At 43.0% G+C, this 16,120-nt stretch overlaps 1 protein-coding gene and 1 pseudogene across 1 annotated transcript; one reads left to right on the forward strand and one right to left on the reverse strand.

Moving 5' to 3' along the window:
- Positions 1 to 3,390: 3,390 nt before the first annotated feature.
- On the reverse strand, positions 3,391 to 5,287 carry LOC127042972 (SCAN domain-containing protein 3-like; annotated as a pseudogene).
- Positions 5,288 to 10,765: 5,478 nt separating this feature from the next.
- On the forward strand, positions 10,766 to 15,409 carry CRYAA (crystallin alpha A). Its single transcript, XM_050936736.1, has 3 exons — positions 10,766 to 10,965; positions 12,127 to 12,249; positions 15,160 to 15,409. Exons 1-3 carry the CDS (start codon positions 10,777 to 10,779, stop codon positions 15,367 to 15,369), a joined length of 522 nt encoding a protein of 173 aa, XP_050792693.1. The 5' UTR covers positions 10,766 to 10,776; the 3' UTR covers positions 15,370 to 15,409.
- The last annotated feature ends 711 nt before the right edge of the window (positions 15,410 to 16,120 follow it).

Here is a 16,120-nt window from a genome sequence, read left to right on the forward strand (position 1 = left end):
GAGAAAGTGAAAAACAGCAAGAATGGAGGAAAAAAATGCAGCACTGGAGGGAAAGAGAAAGCAGAAGAAAAGGCAGTGGTTAAGAAGAAAAGCATGAAGCAGCTGATAAGCATCCTGGCTCGCCAAACGGACTGTATCCAGTCACTCGTAGCCATGCAGGCAGAGCACGACCGTGCCGCCTCGCCCCAGTCCCAAAGCTCTTTCCCTTGTGCCCCAATGTCAGCTCAAAACCCCCTTCTCCAGCATCCAGGTTCTTACCACCAGCAGCTGCCCCCCAACACCTGTATGTTCACCTACCAGCCCTGAGAACTACGACCCTTCCCCTCTACACTCAACCCCCATCACCATGCAGCATTTTCATCCTGAAGTGCAGCAGTCATTGCACAGCACTCCAGACAGGACATATTCAAACCTGTGACTGTACAGTTCACCCCCCTACCCCCCTGCCCTTTTAGTTATTTTCTTTTCAATAAATGAATTCTTGGCTTTGAAAACAGTTTTTTTTCTTGCAGAAAGTGAAAGGTACTGTAGGCCAGGAAAAAAACAGGCACTGCAAATCATTGTAACCACTGCACTTCACTCCTGTGCAAGGTACCAAACATTACTGTTGGCTTTCAGCCTCAAATTCCTCCCTCAAGGCATCCCTAATCCTTGAAGCCCTGTGTTGGGCCTCTCTAGTAGCCCTGCTCTCTGGCTGTGCAAATTCAGCCTCCAAGCGTTGAACCTCGGAGGTCCATTCCTGACTGAATGTTTCACCCTTCCCTTCACAAATATTATAGAGGGTACAGCACGCGGATATAACCACAGGGATGCTGCTTTCCCCCAAGTCTAGCTTCCCATAAAGAGATCACCAGCGTCCTTTTAAACGGCCAAAAGGACACTCCACAGTCATTCGGCACTGGCTCAGCCTGTAGTTGAACCGGTCCTTGCTCCTGTCAAGCTTCCCTGCATATGGTTTCATGAGCCAAGGCATTAACGGGTAAGCGGGGTCTCCAAGGATCACAATGGGCATTTCGATGTCCCCTACTGTGATCTTCCGATATGGGAAAAAGGTCCCGGCCTGCAGCTTCCTGAACAGGCCAGTGTTCTGAAAGATGCGTGCATCATGCACCTTTCCAGGCCAGCCTGTGTAAATGTCAATGAAACGCCCACGGTGATCCACAAGCACCTGAAGAAACAAAGAGAAATACCCCTTCCGATTAACGTACTCGGATGCTATGCGTCCCGTCTATCGCCCCTCCACAGTTAGGGAAACCTATTTGTGCAAAGCCATCCACAATGTCCTGCACGTTCCCCAGAGTCACGGTTCTTCTTAGCAGGATGCGGTTAATGGCCCTGCAAACTTGCATCAACACGATTCCAATGGTTGACTTTCCCACTCCAAACTGGTTCCCGACCTATTGGTTGCCGTCTGGAGTTCCCAGCTTCTAGATTGCAATAGCCACCTTCTCCACTGGCAGGGCAGCTCTCAATCTTGTGTCCTTGCGCCGCAGGGTGGGGGCGAGCTCCTCACACAGTCCCATGAAAGTGGCTTTTCTCATCCGAAAGTTCTGCAGCCACTGCTCGTCATTCCAGACTTCCATGACGATGTGATCTCACCACTCAGTGCTTGTTTCCCGAGCCCAAAAGCGGCGTTCCACGGTGCTGAGCATTTCCGTGACTGCCACAAGCAATTTAGTGTCATACGTGTCAGGCAACTCAACATCATCGTCGGACTCCTCACTGTCACTTTGGAGCTGAAGGAATAGCTCAACTGCCAAACATGATGTGCTGGCGACGCTGATCAGCAAAGTCCTCAGCAGCTTCGGCTGCACAGAAACCATTGGGAGACTCACAATGGCGCCAAACGTCACGGAAAAACAGTGACTGCTGGGATGTGAAGCGATGTACCATGGGGCGTTGAGGCAGGAAGCGGAATGACCCGCACCCCTCCATCCCCTTCCCACAACCCACGGCGCCAAAATGGGATGAGGTGCTCTGTGGGATAGCTGCCCACAATGCACCACTCCCAACAGCACTGCAAATGCTGTAAATGTGGCCACACTGCAGTGCTGGTAGCTGTCAGTATGGCCACACTGCAGCGCTTTCCCTACACAGCTGTATGAAGACAGCTGTAACTCCCAGCGCTGCACACTTGCAAGTGTAGCCAAGCCCTAAGGCAGGCCATTGCAGCTATGGAGCTAACTGAGGGGAGTCTGATTGACCCTTTCTGCTTTTAAAGCCATAATATCATTCCCTACCGCAAAGAATATGGACTATCTGACAATATCTCTACAACCAGTCCCTGACCCTTCCTGAGGCTATATAGAAAACTGTGCTGTAGGTGGAGGGAAGGCTTTTACACCCAGAACTCTAACAGGCTGCCTCACAACCATTGCCTAAAATTCCACGCCGACTCAAAACTGTCAGAAGGAAAACTGGAATCAGACTGAGATGCATTTTATTATCCTTTAGAATAATATGTCTATTGTCCTTTGTTGCCTGCATGTTAACTTCTTTTTTTTTTTTTTTTTTTTGCTATCACAGCTGGCCTGAAACCATTCCTTGCAAAGGAAAGTTTTATGTAATTTGCACAACTGTTCTTTCATTTCAAAAGTATAACAGTTCACTTCTCCATATACATAAAAATGATCAAGACCAGTGTTTCTCTACCATTCAAGTTGGCAACCTTTTGTTCAGAGTAAAATATTTTCATGACTCACTTGTCTTTACTATAAGAGTAAAAAAAAAGTATCAATGCTAAGCCTGTATAATTTATTTGCATGTGTGTGTTGAGAGGTTGATCACAGATGCTGCCTTTGATTGGTAAAGGGTTAAGAGAGGTGGGGAGTGTGAGATTTTATTGCTCTAGAATGTCATAAAGTTTGCAATGCCATGTGACTCCCTCCCCATCCTGATTGCCTTTTGTGATCCCCTGGGGATTGTCACTTACCAGCTGAAAAACAATGATCTAGAGCAGTGCTTCTCAAACTATCTGATGTGGCGAACCGGCAATTTTTGTTCCCCAATGTGCCAGGGACCGGTACCATATTTGTGCCATATTATTATCATTTTCACATAGACACGTAGCACATCAGATCAGAAAAACTAACATTCTTCACTGTATTAATTGGAATGGGAGTGTGGCGTACATACAGAGACGTTCCCATTTAAATACATTGAAGACTGACTGAAAGGTTGTGCATCTGTGCAGATAGTATAAAATGACTATTATTCATTTATGATCCAAGAAAAGATTATTTGAACATTTGTAGTCATATTAATTTATATCAGAAACAATATAATGAATAAAATAAAAGTTGGCAGACATTTTTTATTTTATGTTTATTTTGCAAACAAATAATACAATATTACAATACAATAATAGGCATGTTAAAACCTTAACCTTTACTAATGTGAATGGGGAGCCTGCTTCTTCTTTGTTAGCTTATCCAGTCATGGTTCAACTGAGAACAGTGCCACACACAATGGAGAATGACTATCCATACTGTTCCTGTACTTTGTCTTAATGACACTCATGGTTGAGAAGCCAGTCTCGCAGAGGTGTGTTGAAGGAAATGGGAGAAGAGTTTTCAGAGCAGTTTCAGTAAGCTCAGGATATTCTGCTTTCACTTTTATCCAAAAGGAAGCAAGTGATGTTGTAGTTTCGAAACTCATCTTCAGTCTTTCATCAGCAGCCAGCTCCAACAATTTATCCTCCATAATGATGGTTAAGTCATCTTTCAGTGGAATAAGCAGATTGCAGATCCATCCAGTCCCTTTCTGTGGATCTTCTTCTGCTGGAAAGTAAAACTCAAAATGTTCTGCCAAATTCGTCAAGTGTTCACTGATGACGTTTTGTAGAGATGTAACATCAAGGTCTTTGCCTGCATAGGCGATGATTGTCGCTAAGTTGTGAAACATGTCATAACAATCTCTTGACACTCAACTCTTTCATGCTTTTGGCTTTCGTTTCTGTTGGTCGATCTTGTCTGCCATTGTAGGAGACGAAGCCATCCTTCCCTACATGAAGGTGTTGAGATCATTAAAGATGGCAAAGATATCAGCCAAATAAGCCAGCTTGGCTATCTAATCCACATCTTGGAGCAATTGTGACCAATTTGTTTTTTTGTCCTGAAGAAACTGGGCAAGCTCGTTTTGGAACTCAAATACTCTTTACAGGACTTTTCCCCTCGATAACCAACGTACATCGGCATGCAATAGGAGCTATTTATGATCAGCTCCCATATCATCATATAATACAGCGAATAGTCTCGAATTTAAAGCATTCGCCTTTAAACAGTTCACAATTTTTACGACCTCGCTGAGCACGCTATTTAGTTCTATTGACTTTTTTTTCACTTTCTCAGTGAAGGAAGCAGTGCATCAACCTGCATTCAGGTGCAAGCGCCTGAATCTGATTTACCACTCCAGAATGCTGTCCTGTCATTGCGGCAGCACCATCAGAACATACACCTACACAAAACTTGAAATCCAACCCACATTTGTTAATGATGTAGTCGCTCACAGTCTTGAACACTTCAGAACTAGTTGTTTTTGTTGGTAGAGAAGCAGAAAACAAAAACTCTTCCTTCTAATCACCCTCATGTTCAAAGTGTACATATACCATCACAATTGCCATATTAGCAATGTCTGTACATTCACCAAGCTGCAAAGAAAAGTACTTTGCTAATTTAATCTGTCCTATGAGCTGATCATCCATATCGTGAGTCAGATCGTGAATTCATTGAGCTATAGTGTTATTTGAAAGTGGCACCTGAGCCACTTTCTTTGTTGCCGGCTTGCCCAGCATTTCTATGCAGACATCTTTAATCCAGCCTATCACTAGTGTCTTACCGATTGTGTACAGCTTTTTAGCCTTAGCAACGTGAAGTGCTACTTTATAAGAAGCTCACAAAGCACAAGTATTTATGTGTGACACTTCAAAGATCTGTTTCTGATGGCCTTTTAAATCAACATGCTTTCTTTCGAAGAACTCTTCCAGCTTTGAACTAATTTCATTATGTTTTGTATTTAAATGCCTCTTGAGTTTTGACGGCTTCATTGCATCATTAGCCAACACATTGCCATAAATAACGCACTGTGGTTTTGGCACTCCACCATCATTCGTGGCCAAAAAACTGAACTGAATGTATGAGGAGTCATATTTCCGAGTAAAGCTAGTACGAATTCTTTTTGTTGACAAAACTTCGGTTTTATTGCCGTCATTTGATTCAGAATTACTTGCATGTTCAGCAACCGGATATCTCTGCTTGATAAATATGTCGATTGGGTATCTCTTTGCCATCAGTAAATTAGGCATAAAAATAATTAATATAAATTCCATTACCCTGGGTATATACTTAATTTATGATATTAGGCTGAAAGCTGAATAAATGCAGTGGGAATGCTTTTATTGAGAAATATGTGCGGTAGAACATTGATTAACAAGGTAAGTAATGTTAGGATAAGAAAGTAATATAAATTTCAAAATCAAATTGCAAACAGGATAATGATTGGAAAGTTAAGATGGTATGAACATATAGAAAGAATGAATAATGAACGTCAAAAATAAGATTTACCTATCTGAAAGATATGGAGTGAGAAAGCGAGGAATTTCGAGAACTTCCTGTCAGAAACACATAGGTTTGATTCTAGAAGAGAGGAAGGCTATAAGTATGAACAATGAGAGTGTGTGTGAAATGATATATGGATATGGAGAAAGCGAGGATATTATGCTCATACAAAGCACACGTGATCTTTTCAGGGGGAACAGTCTCTCTCTCTCTCTCTCTTACACACACACACACACACACACACACACACACACACACACACACACACACACACACACACACACACACTCTTGCCAGTTGATGTTTATAGTTACCAGTCTGTTGTAGCTCGAGTCAATCTGATGGTCAGTTAGATTGAGCACCTGTGAGGAGCTGGACTCTGTCGGTCACGATCCGATGCTCCAAGGCTTTGCAGGACTGAAGACAGAGTTCCATGGCAAAACACTGCAGCTTTATAGTTGTAAATTCCCATTTGAGTCCATGCATTTTGCAATGTCATCCTGTAATCATTAGTTCTTAAGTGGTGTTAATCTTGGGTTTTTCTGCTGTTATCATTTCATGGTTATTGTCGGGCTTCCCATCGTTATCTCCTATTTGTTGTCTCGCCTTCGGGGGTGCCCGCCTCACCTCTGAGGTCATCAGTGCTGCTAACATGTTTAGCATCAGATACAATGGATGTTTTCTGATTGTCTTCTGGTCTTTCCAAGTCTCTCACTTTTTCTTGACCATCTGCACATTTGTGATGGCTTTCACACTTTATCTTTTCCTGATGCATGTATTCCTCGTTCACACAAACAGTCTCTCACAGAAACCTTCAATGGTATACAGACAGCAGTATTTTATATTCAGCAGAATACATTGTAAATCAAGCCTTGTTAAATCTTATAACTAAAACAATTCACATTGGGGCTTCAGGCTCTCAACATTTCTCTAATCTATTTATCATAGACACAATATAAAATCCTGTCTCTTACTAACTAAACTTTATAACAGGTCCTAATAGTAATGCATATTGGAAACAGGATCGCAGTCTCAGATGGTCATTCCTTTCTGTTATTCAAAAAGGGTGGCTGGCAGAATGAAATCAAAGTTTACATCAATTCTTATAGTATAATTAGTACAATTATAATATCCTGCTCCTACAAGGACTGTCTATTTGGCTATAGGTGTGTGGTGCTCAATTGTCTCTATCTACTTCATAAGGGATACAGCGGAATAGGATAGAAAATAATTATTAAAATGTATAATATTATTAGTACTTACATTCTCAGATCAGTGGGTTCAGACGGGGTCCCAAATGACAAACACTCAGAGATCTGTATCACGCTCTCTATTCAACTTCTAGATGGTAACTGCCGGTGGGGCGGAGTCTTTATATGCAAAGGAATAGGGTAAGTGCGCACTCGCACGTCTCATGCAAAACATGCTGTAGCGCTATCCATAATTATCAATATTATAATATGTGCTTCTGAAAACATATTATTTAATATTGTCGACTTTTATCGACTGATAATCATTCTTGATGGAATTCCAGTGTGATTTTTAAATGATACTATTATTTCTCTCGTTTTTTCCTGGAAACTCATCGCAGACCAGCAGCCAATGGCTTGCGGACTGGCACCGGTCCACAGACCACCACTTTGAGTAGCACTGATCTAGAAGCATAATATGACCATCACCTCAAAATCACATGAAGGCACTTCCCAGTGGCAACAGCGGTAATGACTGCCTGCTCAATAGAATGCCTTAAATACTTACTGTGGTGTTAGTACTGTGTTTGAACTCAAGAGCCAGTATGGGATTTAAACCAATGATCTGGCCTAGAAGTGAGAAGTCTACAAAATAAGGCATATTGACAAACTAATGACAGTTCAGAAAATCTGCCCCTTGCCCACTAGACATCTGTTTTACTCAAGGATGTGCTGTATTCTTTGGAAAGCATAGTGAAGAAGTATGTTGGCCTTTGCTAAATGAGATGTTTCTCATGTGCCTGTCTTGGTGGTTCTGGATGAGAATTTAGCTTTTCAAAAGTGTCAAAGTGAGCTAGCGGCACAAGACTCCCCTGAAAGACCATTTGAATGAAAATCCTACTACTGCACCTCTTTGGGGGCATGCTGCGTCAGTGTGTAATGAGAGATATTCCCCAGTATACAGATGCTGCAAGAAGACATTATTGGCTGCTTAAATCACCTGGTAAAATTGAAAATAAAACTAAATATAAACAAACTACTGATCTGAAAAAATATGAGTACAGTCATGGGTGAACCTCAAAAGGTTAATAAGCCCTACAAATCCTCCTTAACTAAGATATTTTAGTTTCTGGCTACCTTTTCCCCATCACCAAAAGAAAGTGCTCCTGCCTTACAGCCACCTGCTCACATGCTTTACCCATATTCATGACCTCCTTCCAAGCAAAAGCAGCCCAACTTGGATGGCTTTTCTTTCTCCCCTACTCAGCTGTCCTTCCCTTCCCTAGATCATCTCTGGAACCCTGTGAAAGGAATCCACAGAGTCCTGTGGCCCTTGTCACTGTGGTTGTGTATTCAGCCATGTACCCTCAACTCAGACTAGCCCCCAGGTATGTTTTGGGAAGTACCGTGAAGTATGGGATCATTGCAGTGACAATAGTGGTACAAGGGAGCAACGGTCCCCATGTCAGCAAGTCTGTCATCAGAAGTAGGGATTGGGAGGGAGGAAAAGTCAGCTAAGTTGTGGGAGAGGAGGAAGAAGTGTTGGGCATGCAGCTGTAACATTTGGAACAGTCCGGCCTTCTGGGATGGTAAAGGCAAATGTGTGAAGTGACACACACTTTACGGTAACTTATTACCAGGGTAACCCTTCTGCCAGGTGAAACTTGGCAGCAACAAGGGTTGGGTTCATTATCTAGGGGTTCCTCTTAACAATATGACACAGAACTGGCTAAAGCCTCCACCCAGTAATCTGGGAAAACATAACACTACCCTAGGTGTCTCTAAGAGGCAATACTTTCCCACTCATAAGCACTGAGTCTGTGTATAACAAAAGATAACTTTTATTAAAAGGAAGGGAACCACATGCACATTTGGGAAAACATCACAACCTCACTCAAAAGCATATAACCATAGGAAAACCTGACCCACAGTGCACTGGGCAGCGTCCTGTACCTGTTTCCCACCTTGCAGTGGGAAAGTCTGAAGAACAAATGTCCCTTTATCACATCGCTCTCCGCACCCTCCACTGAACCCTACTCACAGTTGACTGTCCTTGATTAGAGAAGACCCAGAGTTCAGACGTGCATTCACAGGGGTTCACCTCCAACCCAAGAAAGGAGGGGGGATGTTGAGCAATGTCTGTGTGGTTGCTGTGCACCTCTGCAACTCACTGTTTGCCATTGCCTCTGCTGCTTTTCCCTGCTGCCACTGGTCACATGCTTCTGCTGTTGGACACTCAGTGCCATGTTCTGAGGTTTAATCCAGGTCTTTAGTGATGTCAGCTCTTACTGATTTCACTGAGTAGCAGGAAACCTCACTGCCAGTACTGCCTCTGCATTGTCTTTCATTTAACCACTGTCCATACACCAGGTCTAAGGCATAGACCCAAATCTGCTTATCAATGACCCAGCTCTGGTCATCACTGAACAGAAAAAAATGTCTCAATTGAGTCTAATAAGCTCTGTCCTTAAACGCTGGGCAGGGGAAGGTCAAATGGTGCCTAGGATTCTTTCAGCAGACTCCACACCACCAAATAGAAACACCTATCCCCAACTCCTCTCATCTCCACTGGGAGATGGCATCTCTACCCCTGCTTAGAGCGTGAGGTTCATTTTAGAGTGATCCCCTCAATCAGGGCAAGTGAAGTACTGTTCTGCTGCCCTGTACTCACACCATAAGCATAACAACATTTCATTACCTCTGCACTCAATACGAAAGGGATTTATAATCCAACACCAGGCAAAAGGGATCATTTTAGAAAAGCAGCTCCACCATGTTGCGTACCTAGTCTTTTCCACCAGCTCATCACTAGATGTCAGGGGAGAGCTCATTCAGACCCTGCTTACACTAGAACAGATCTAAAACTGAAAAAAAAAAAAAAAGTCTGGTGGAGGACTATGTTTTGGACTGGTTCCAATATTTTACAAAACAGGCTAGGTCATCACTACAAATAAAGGGAGCATTTTTACGAGATAGCTGTCTTGTTGTAAACTCATAGTGGAGAGACAGGGCACTGTCATTTTAATCCTGATGCCGCTAGTGGAAGTCAACTCCAGGTGGAGGTATAGGGTTGATCTGGGCTAGCTACATTTACAGCAACTCAGTGTAAAAAACACACCTCTTTCTGCAATGAAGACGAAGCGTAGCTCTTTATATGAGCACCCACCAATCTCATTGATTTTGCATAGTAGGTGATACACTGCCTGAAGGCTCTGCTTCACACTGCCACTGGTGAAGTATGTAACCTGAATTAGACTAAAGTATTACAGTCCTCAGGAGACTGCACTGCTGTGTGCCAGAGGCACAGAACAGAAGGGACTGAAGTGCATCAATGCCCTCAAAGATTAAAATGTTCTGTCCCCCAAACAGTCTAATTTAATACCACAAGGCTCCTTAGAAATGTGTGTACCCTAAATAAAGAAACAAAATGAAAGAAAAATGTTTACCATATTCCAATCAGTTCTCATATTGAATACACACACCAATACCCATAAACGTGATAGCAAGAAACAAGTCCCACTGAATACACTTAAGGGATGTCTGCTCCGCAGTTGGGAAGTATGATTGCAGCATGTATAGGCATACCTGAGCTGGCTCTGATCTAGCTAGATCAAAGCTAGCTAGAGTAACTGTATATAGACACCTTTAGAAAATTTCCACAAGAAATTAAATTAAGAAGTCCTGTTTGAATTGCTTGTCTATGTTAAGAGTTAGAGCCTATTTTCTCTCTGGGTAGAGGTAGCCCCAGATAGCATAGCATGCTGGAAAGTAGCTACTGTCCACAGATATCTGGCACTGATTCTAACCAGACTGTCATTCTCAGGTCAGCCTCTGCATTTCTGCTGACCAGATTGCCTTAATCATGAGATCATGTCTTTCCAGAGAAATCCCACTAATGCCTTTATTCTGTGAAAGTAGTATATAAAGAGGGAGGCTTTCTGAGTCTCCACTGTGCAGTCCAGCAAAGACATCACTGTCCCCAGAGGCTGCACTGTCTTCTCTCCATCGTCGAACTTGCAGAAGCAGAAAACATGGACATTACCATCCAGCACCCCTGGTTCAAACGAGCTCTTGGACCCTTATTTCCAAGCCGTTTGGTTGACCAGTATTTCGGAGAGGGTCTTTTCGATTATGATCTCCTGCCTTTGTTCTCTTCCACCATCAGCCCCTATTACAGGCACTCTCTCTTCCGCACCCTTCTGGAATCAGGCATTTCAGAGGTAAGACTCCTTTACTGAATACCATTTACCTCTGCTGTCAATTCATTAATAGTAACAACCACCTGCTACTTTCCTTGATTCAATTAGACTACATCAATTGGGTCTGATGTGAACAGGTGCAGGAAAACTAGCAGGTTTCCTGCAAAACAGTAAGCCCACCTGACCATCACAGAAAATTATCACAGGAAATCTTAGCAAAGGAAATCATTTTTTTCCCTTTAAGAAATAGATTTGAGCTATAGGTTTTTTACAATACTGTAAAAGGATCACTTTATGACCCTGCCAGCAGTTTGCCATGTGCTGGGGAAAAAACAAAGCTTCCTCTGTTATATGAACATTCATATTCAGCTTACTTTTGTTGGGGATGGGACTCCAGGTACAAATTCAATCTTGAGCATGAACATTCTCCTTTCGTTTCTTTTGTTCACCATCTCATGACCGCCGTGTTACAATCTCATACTGGAAATACCAAGAACAGTTCTCCAAAGACTATATGCAAAATGAACATTTTGTACATTGGGCTGTATTCAAAATAGTCAGATCTGAAATGTCAAAATGAGCGCAGATGTTCATTTTTTCTGCATTCTACTAATCTTCCCCGGGTTTCCTCCAAAAATCTAGCAGAAGCCCAGCAGAGCTAGAGCCACAAGAACTTTATTAGACTTACAAGCCAGTCCACAAAACTGTAGATCACACTTTCTTCCTGAATCTATGCAGCTTTGCAGAGGAAGTGTGGTTTAAAAGCGAGAGTAAAAAGCAAAAGTGCTAGCTTAACAAAACAGGTGAAGCTACATAACTGATATAATTTCACCACTAGCTGCTGAGCACAACCCAAATGTCTAATAAATCTCTAATGATAGATTCTGAAAAATATTCAAGAGATGGAGTGACACAATGAGGGCAATGTGAAGGGATGCAAACTCAAGGAGCACTATGGATGTCTTGGAATTCTACCAGCCTGCAATTACAGGGCCTTAGCCAAAGCACATTGACATTATTGGAGAACCCTATTGACTTCAGTGGGCTTTGGATCAGGCCCATAACCATTCTCTAGCCTTCTTAAATCACTTCTGAGACAATCATGCTCAGGGTGAGACTGAGAATTACTTTGTTTTTGAGTCAACAAATTATTGGTTAATTTTATTACCATATTAATTGCAGGTAAGGTCTGACCGGAACAAGTTTACAATCCTCCTGGATGTAAAACACTTCTCTCCTGAAGATCTGAGTGTCAGGATTATGGATGACTTTGTGGAAATCCATGGCAAGCACAATGAGAGACAGGTAAGCAGAAAAAGCAGGCAACTTTGGAGGGGAATTATCCTGCTCTTTTCTCTTTCTGACTTGAAGGTGTTCCTCAGTTGGGGAAGTACAAAAGGGAAGGATAATGTTCTCTACTTTTTCCAGAATTATTTTTCAAAGGATTGCTAATGTAGTTCCTATTTTTAAGAAAGGGAAAAAGAGTGATCCGGGTAATTATAGGCCTGTTAGCTTGACGTCTGTAGTATGTAAGGTCTTGGAAAAAATTTTAAGGGAGAAAGTAGTTAAGGACATAGAGGTCAATGGTAATTGGGACGAACTGCAACACGGATTTACTAAAGGTAGATCGTGCCAAACCAATCTGATCTCCTTCTTTGAGAAGGTGACGGATTACTTAGATAAAGGAAATGCGGTAGATATAATTTACCTAGATTTCAGTAAGGCGTTCGACACGGTTCCGCACGGGGAGCTGTTATTTAAATTGGAAAAGCTGGGAGTGAATATGAAAGTTGTAAGGTGGATAAGGAACTGGTTAAAGGGGAGACTCCAGAGGGTCGTATTGAAAGGTGAACTGTCGGACTGGAAGGAGGTCACCAGTGGAGTCCCTCAAGGATCGGTCTTGGGACCGATCTTATTTAACCTTTTTATTACTGACCTTGGCACAAAGAGCGGGAATGTGCTAATAAAGTTCGCGGATGACACGAAGCTGGGGGGTATTGCTAACACGGAGAAGGACAGGGATGCTATTCAAGAAGATCTGAACCACCTTGTAAACTGGAGTAATAGAAATAGGATGAAATACAATAGTGAAAAGTGCAAGGTCATGCATTTAGGAATTAATAATAAGAATTTTGGATATACGTTGGGGGAGCATCAGTTGGAAGCGACGGAGGAAGAGAAGGACCTTGGGGTACTGGTTGATAGCAGGATGACTATGAGTCGCCAATGTGATACGGCTGTTAAAAAAGCAAACGCGATTTTGGGATGCATCAGGCGGGGTATTTCCTGCAAGGATAAGGAGGTGTTAGTACCGTTGTATACGGCGTTGGTGAGACCCCATCTGGAATACTGTGTGCAGTTCTGGTGTCCCATGTTCAAGAAGGATGAATTCAAACTGGAACAGGTTCAGAGACGGGCTACGAGGATGATCCGAGGAATGGAAAAACTGCCTTATGAAAGGAGACTCAAAGAGCTTGGCTTGTTTAGCCTGGCCAAAAGAAGGCTGAGGGGGGATATGCTCGCCCTATATAAATACATCAAGGGGGTTAACGTTAGGGAGGGAGAGGAATTATTTAAGTTTAGTACTAATGTAGCCACGAGGACGAATGGGTATAAACTGGATATTAGGAAGTTTAGACTTGAAATTAGACGAAGGTTTCTGACCATTAGGGGAGTGAAGTTCTGGAATAGCCTTCCGAGGGAAGTAGTAGGGGCAAAAGACTTTCCTGGCTTTAAGACAAAGCTTGATAAGTATATGGAGGGGATGTTATGATAGGATCGTCAATTTGGGCAATTGATCTTGAATTACCACCAGACAGGTTTGCTCAATGGTCTGCGGGGAGATGTTGCATGCGATGGGTACTGAGTTGCTGCGGAGAACTCCTTCTTGGGTGCTGGCTGGTGACTCTTGCCCACATGCTCAGGGTTTAGCTGATCGCCATATTTGGGGTCGGGAAGGAATTTTCCTCCAGGGCGGATTGGCAGGTGCCCTGGAGGTTTTTCGCCTTCCCCTGCAGCGTGGGGCACGGGTCGCTTGCTGGTGGTGTCTCTGCAGCTTGAGGTCTTCAAACCATTTTTGAGGATTTCAATAACTCGGTCCTGGGATAGGGGTTGTATAAAATTGGATGGGTGGGGTTCTGTGGCCTGCCTTGTGCAGGAGGTCAGACTAGATGATCAGATTGGTCCCTTCTGACCTATGAGTCTATGAGTCTATGAGTCTATGAGTCTAAAGGTTAAACCCAAGTCACTAAATGAAGGTTCCCGGCTCTGGCAAAGATCAACCTGATTTCTGATAATAATGAGAAAATTTGTCTGTTGTTTATTTTCAATCATCATGCTCCATAACAGTCAGATGACAATATGCACTGTTCAGTAATAATGTCTGACTAGAAAAGAACGTTATTTGAAACTGTCAAAGAATGACTGAGTTTCCATAATCCAGGATTACTTGTGGAAAGCCAAGTTTTCATATGCTGGGTTGGACGAGAAGAGCAAAACAAACAAACCCAAAACAACAAAGGGCCTAGGGCTTGGAAACTGACCATATATGACATGGAAATTCAAGCGAGGATTGAAGTGTGAATAACAATAATACCAATGGTGGGAGGGAGGACTGGGCACAAACTCTTCTCATCCATGAAGACACTTGTTGGGAAAACAAAACTTCAGAGCCCAATCAGTATTTGCCGTAAAGGGAGAAAAAAGCCACTTTAATGTCATTCTTTCTTTTTATTTCACATTCTTTCAGCCAACAGCATCAGAGGAGCCAGAATTACAGCCTCGTTTCATTCACTGATGGTTCCAACATACTGAAATATAGGCATTGATTTTCAGAGCGCTGAGCACTTACAACTTCAGCTGAAATAAGTGGGAGCTGCAGGTGCTCAGCGCCGCTGACAGTCACGCCCAACATCATGTGGTAAGAGCCAAATTCTGCTCTGATTGACACCCTTTGTAGCTCGGTTGGCATGAGTGTTGTTGCACAGGATATCAGCCAAGGCAGGATTTGTCCCTAATAAATTGTAGTGTAGAATAAAATGCATATACATTCATAGCCGTGCCTGAGATAGTGGCTTTGAAATAACTGTTTGGAATTCAATGTAAACATGGAGTCACACTCTGATGATGTAGATTAAAACGTGCTATGGGGTGTGCCTCAAGTCACACCAGGCACCATTTCTGACTGAGCCATCTATTCCCTCTGTCTGTTGTCAGGACGACCATGGCTACATTTCCCGCGAATTCCACCGCAGATACCGCCTGCCTTCCAACGTGGACCAATCTGCCATCACCTGCTCCCTGTCTGCTGATGGCATGCTGACTTTCTCTGGCCCAAAAGTCCAGTCCAACATGGACACCAGCTACAGCGAGAGACCCATTCCTGTATCCCGAGAGGAGAAGCCTGCCTCGGCTCCTTCTTCCTAGGCTGATCCTGCTGATGAAGCATCCAGGAGTCTGTCACTGTTCGCAGGCCTCATTCACAGAGTCATTACATAGGTATCAGTGAATATCTAGAGGGGTTATTTTTTGTTTTAAATTTTTCTTGGATGACTGAGGGGCTGGGCGAGCAGCTAGTGGATTTTGAAGCTTAAGCCTAAACATTGTGATGTCAGGATGACATAAAACAAGTGTGCTGCCAAACTGATGTATTTGCTGAAAAGGTCTTTAAACTGTACTGGATTTTGGTAACATCCACCAAATATGAATGAGTGCACAATTAAATTAGCTCCCAACACACCCATCATTAACGCAAGGCTTGTATGGTGAAAAGCCTGGCAGACCTGCTCTAGCCTAAAGAAATTAAAGTCGGAGCTAAGCTGATTGCTGTGAAAAAACCCTGAGAGACTGTGCACTTGCAATGAATGTGCCATGAGTTTCTTAGAACAAAAGCGAGAACAACAGTGTGCAATGTTTGGGAGTTGCAACATTTTTTCAGCAAAGGCTTTAAGTGCATCTGTTTACACCACTGCAGAGTCATCTTCCATTAGTGACAACTGATGCAAGGATAAGCATGTCTTTCCAACGTGTTTGTAGACCCTTTGGGGGGTGTGTGTCCATCATTGTGCTGAGGCTTCAAATTCCTACCGAGCTCTCCCCAGCCTGCATGTAGCACACCATCTTTCTTAATCTTGCTGTAATTCTAATATAGCTCCAACTGTTCTAATGATATCTGACA

Source organism: Gopherus flavomarginatus, chromosome 1 (genome assembly GCF_025201925.1).
Source record: "Gopherus flavomarginatus isolate rGopFla2 chromosome 1, rGopFla2.mat.asm, whole genome shotgun sequence".
Classification (NCBI taxonomy): Eukaryota; Metazoa; Chordata; order Testudines; family Testudinidae; genus Gopherus; species Gopherus flavomarginatus.

Coding starts and splice junctions, on each gene's coding strand:
- CRYAA (XM_050936736.1), top strand. CDS start 10,777: ATGGACATTACCATCCAGCACCCCTGGTTCAAACGAGCTCTTGGACCC. Junction 10,966..12,126: donor TGGAATCAGGCATTTCAGAG/GTAAGACTCCTT, acceptor TATTAATTGCAG/GTAAGGTCTGACCGGAACAA. Junction 12,250..15,159: donor GCAAGCACAATGAGAGACAG/GTAAGCAGAAAA, acceptor GTCTGTTGTCAG/GACGACCATGGCTACATTTC.